Here is a 1358-nt window from a genome sequence, read left to right on the forward strand (position 1 = left end):
ATGACTGGTGGACTACAACCCCCAGAATTCCTGAGCCAGCATGGCTCAGCTTGGAAACCTCTTCCTTTCCCCTCAGCGTGGCTGGCCCAGGAATTCTGGGAGTTGAAGTCCACGAGTCATCAAAGAGCCAAGGTTGCCTACCCCGGGTCTAGACTCAGGACTGTCCAGTTTTGGCAACTTTTAAGACCTGTGGACTTCAACTCCCAGAATTCCCTAGCCAGCGAACACGTTGGCTGGGGAATTCTGGGAATTGAAGACCAAAAGTTGCCAAGTTGGTCTAGAGTCCAGGGGTAGGCTGTGCTGGCTCAGGAATTCTGGGAGTTGAAGTCCACGAGTCATCAAAGAGCCAAGGTTGCCTACCCCTGACTCTAGAGACTCTACAAGCATCCTCACTGCCACAATCCTTCTCTGTGGCACTTGGTTCTAGGTGCCCCATCCAATCTATTGTTTTTATTCCCCCCCCACCCGTCTTGAAAAGAGCCCAGTGGGGTTTTCTGCCTTCGGAACCAGGCAGGCAGGCGAAGGGTGGGTTGGTGGGTGGGGGAATCCCGCCCGTCCTTGGCTCCCTTCCCGGGCCGGGCAGAAGGAGTGGCTCGGCGGGGGCGGGAGCGGGGAGGGCAGGGCAGGACTGGAGCGCTCCGGGGGGAGGAAGGGAAGGGAGGGGAGGGGAGGGCGAGGCTGGGCTGGGCTGTCGGAGAAGCGGCTCGACTCCAGGAAGGGAGGAGGAGCGGCTGGAGAGAAAGAGAGAGAGAGAGAGAGAGAAAGAGAGAGAGAGACACACACAGAGAGAGAGAGAGAGAGAGAGAGAGAGAGAGAGAGAAAGAAAGAGAGAGAAAGAGAAACCGAGGGAGAAGCACCGGATCAAACTCCGCCGTCCCGCCGAGCAGCAAAGCAGCCGCCGCCGCCGCCCCGCGAAGCGCCCCTGCCTCCTCGCCGCCGCCTCGCCCGCCCGCCCGCTCGCCCGCTCGCTCGCCCGGCGCGATGCCGGTCAAAGGAGGCACCAAGTGCATCAAATACCTGCTCTTCGGCTTCAACTTCGTCTTCTGGGTAGGGGGGCAGAGCTCGGTGGAGAGGGGGGGCCTGGAAGACGGGGGGAAGGGGCTTCGTTCACACACACACACACACACACACACACACACCAAAAATCGGGGGCTACAGGGATCCTGGGGGGGCGGCCTCTGAGCAAGTGCAGAGAGCCTGGGGAAGGGAGGGAGGGAGGAAGGGGGGCAGAGTCTCCCACCTCCCCCCCCAAAACGGGCTCCAGGGCTCCTGAGGACGGCCTCTGAGCAAGTGCAGAGAGCCTGGAGAAGGAAGGGAGGGAGGGGGGCAGTGGCTCCCATTCCCCCCCCCCAAAAAAA

General features: G+C 61.2%; 1 protein-coding gene across 1 annotated transcript in view; it reads left to right on the forward strand.

The window, feature by feature from the left end:
* Nucleotides 1-964: 964 nt before the first annotated feature.
* CD9 (CD9 molecule) overlaps nucleotides 965-1358 on the forward strand; it is a gene marked incomplete in the record, with an annotated part of 54568 nt that continues 54174 nt past the window's right edge. The window contains 1 exon segment of the mRNA XM_029287252.1: nucleotides 965-1047. Within this exon segment, the coding sequence (XP_029143085.1) occupies nucleotides 982-1047 (66 nt within the window).

The sequence above is a fragment of the Protobothrops mucrosquamatus genome, unplaced genomic scaffold, assembly GCF_001527695.2.
Source record: "Protobothrops mucrosquamatus isolate PMUCROS unplaced genomic scaffold, P.Mucros_1.0 scaffold_20, whole genome shotgun sequence".
Lineage (NCBI taxonomy): Eukaryota > Metazoa > Chordata > Lepidosauria > Squamata > Viperidae > Protobothrops > Protobothrops mucrosquamatus.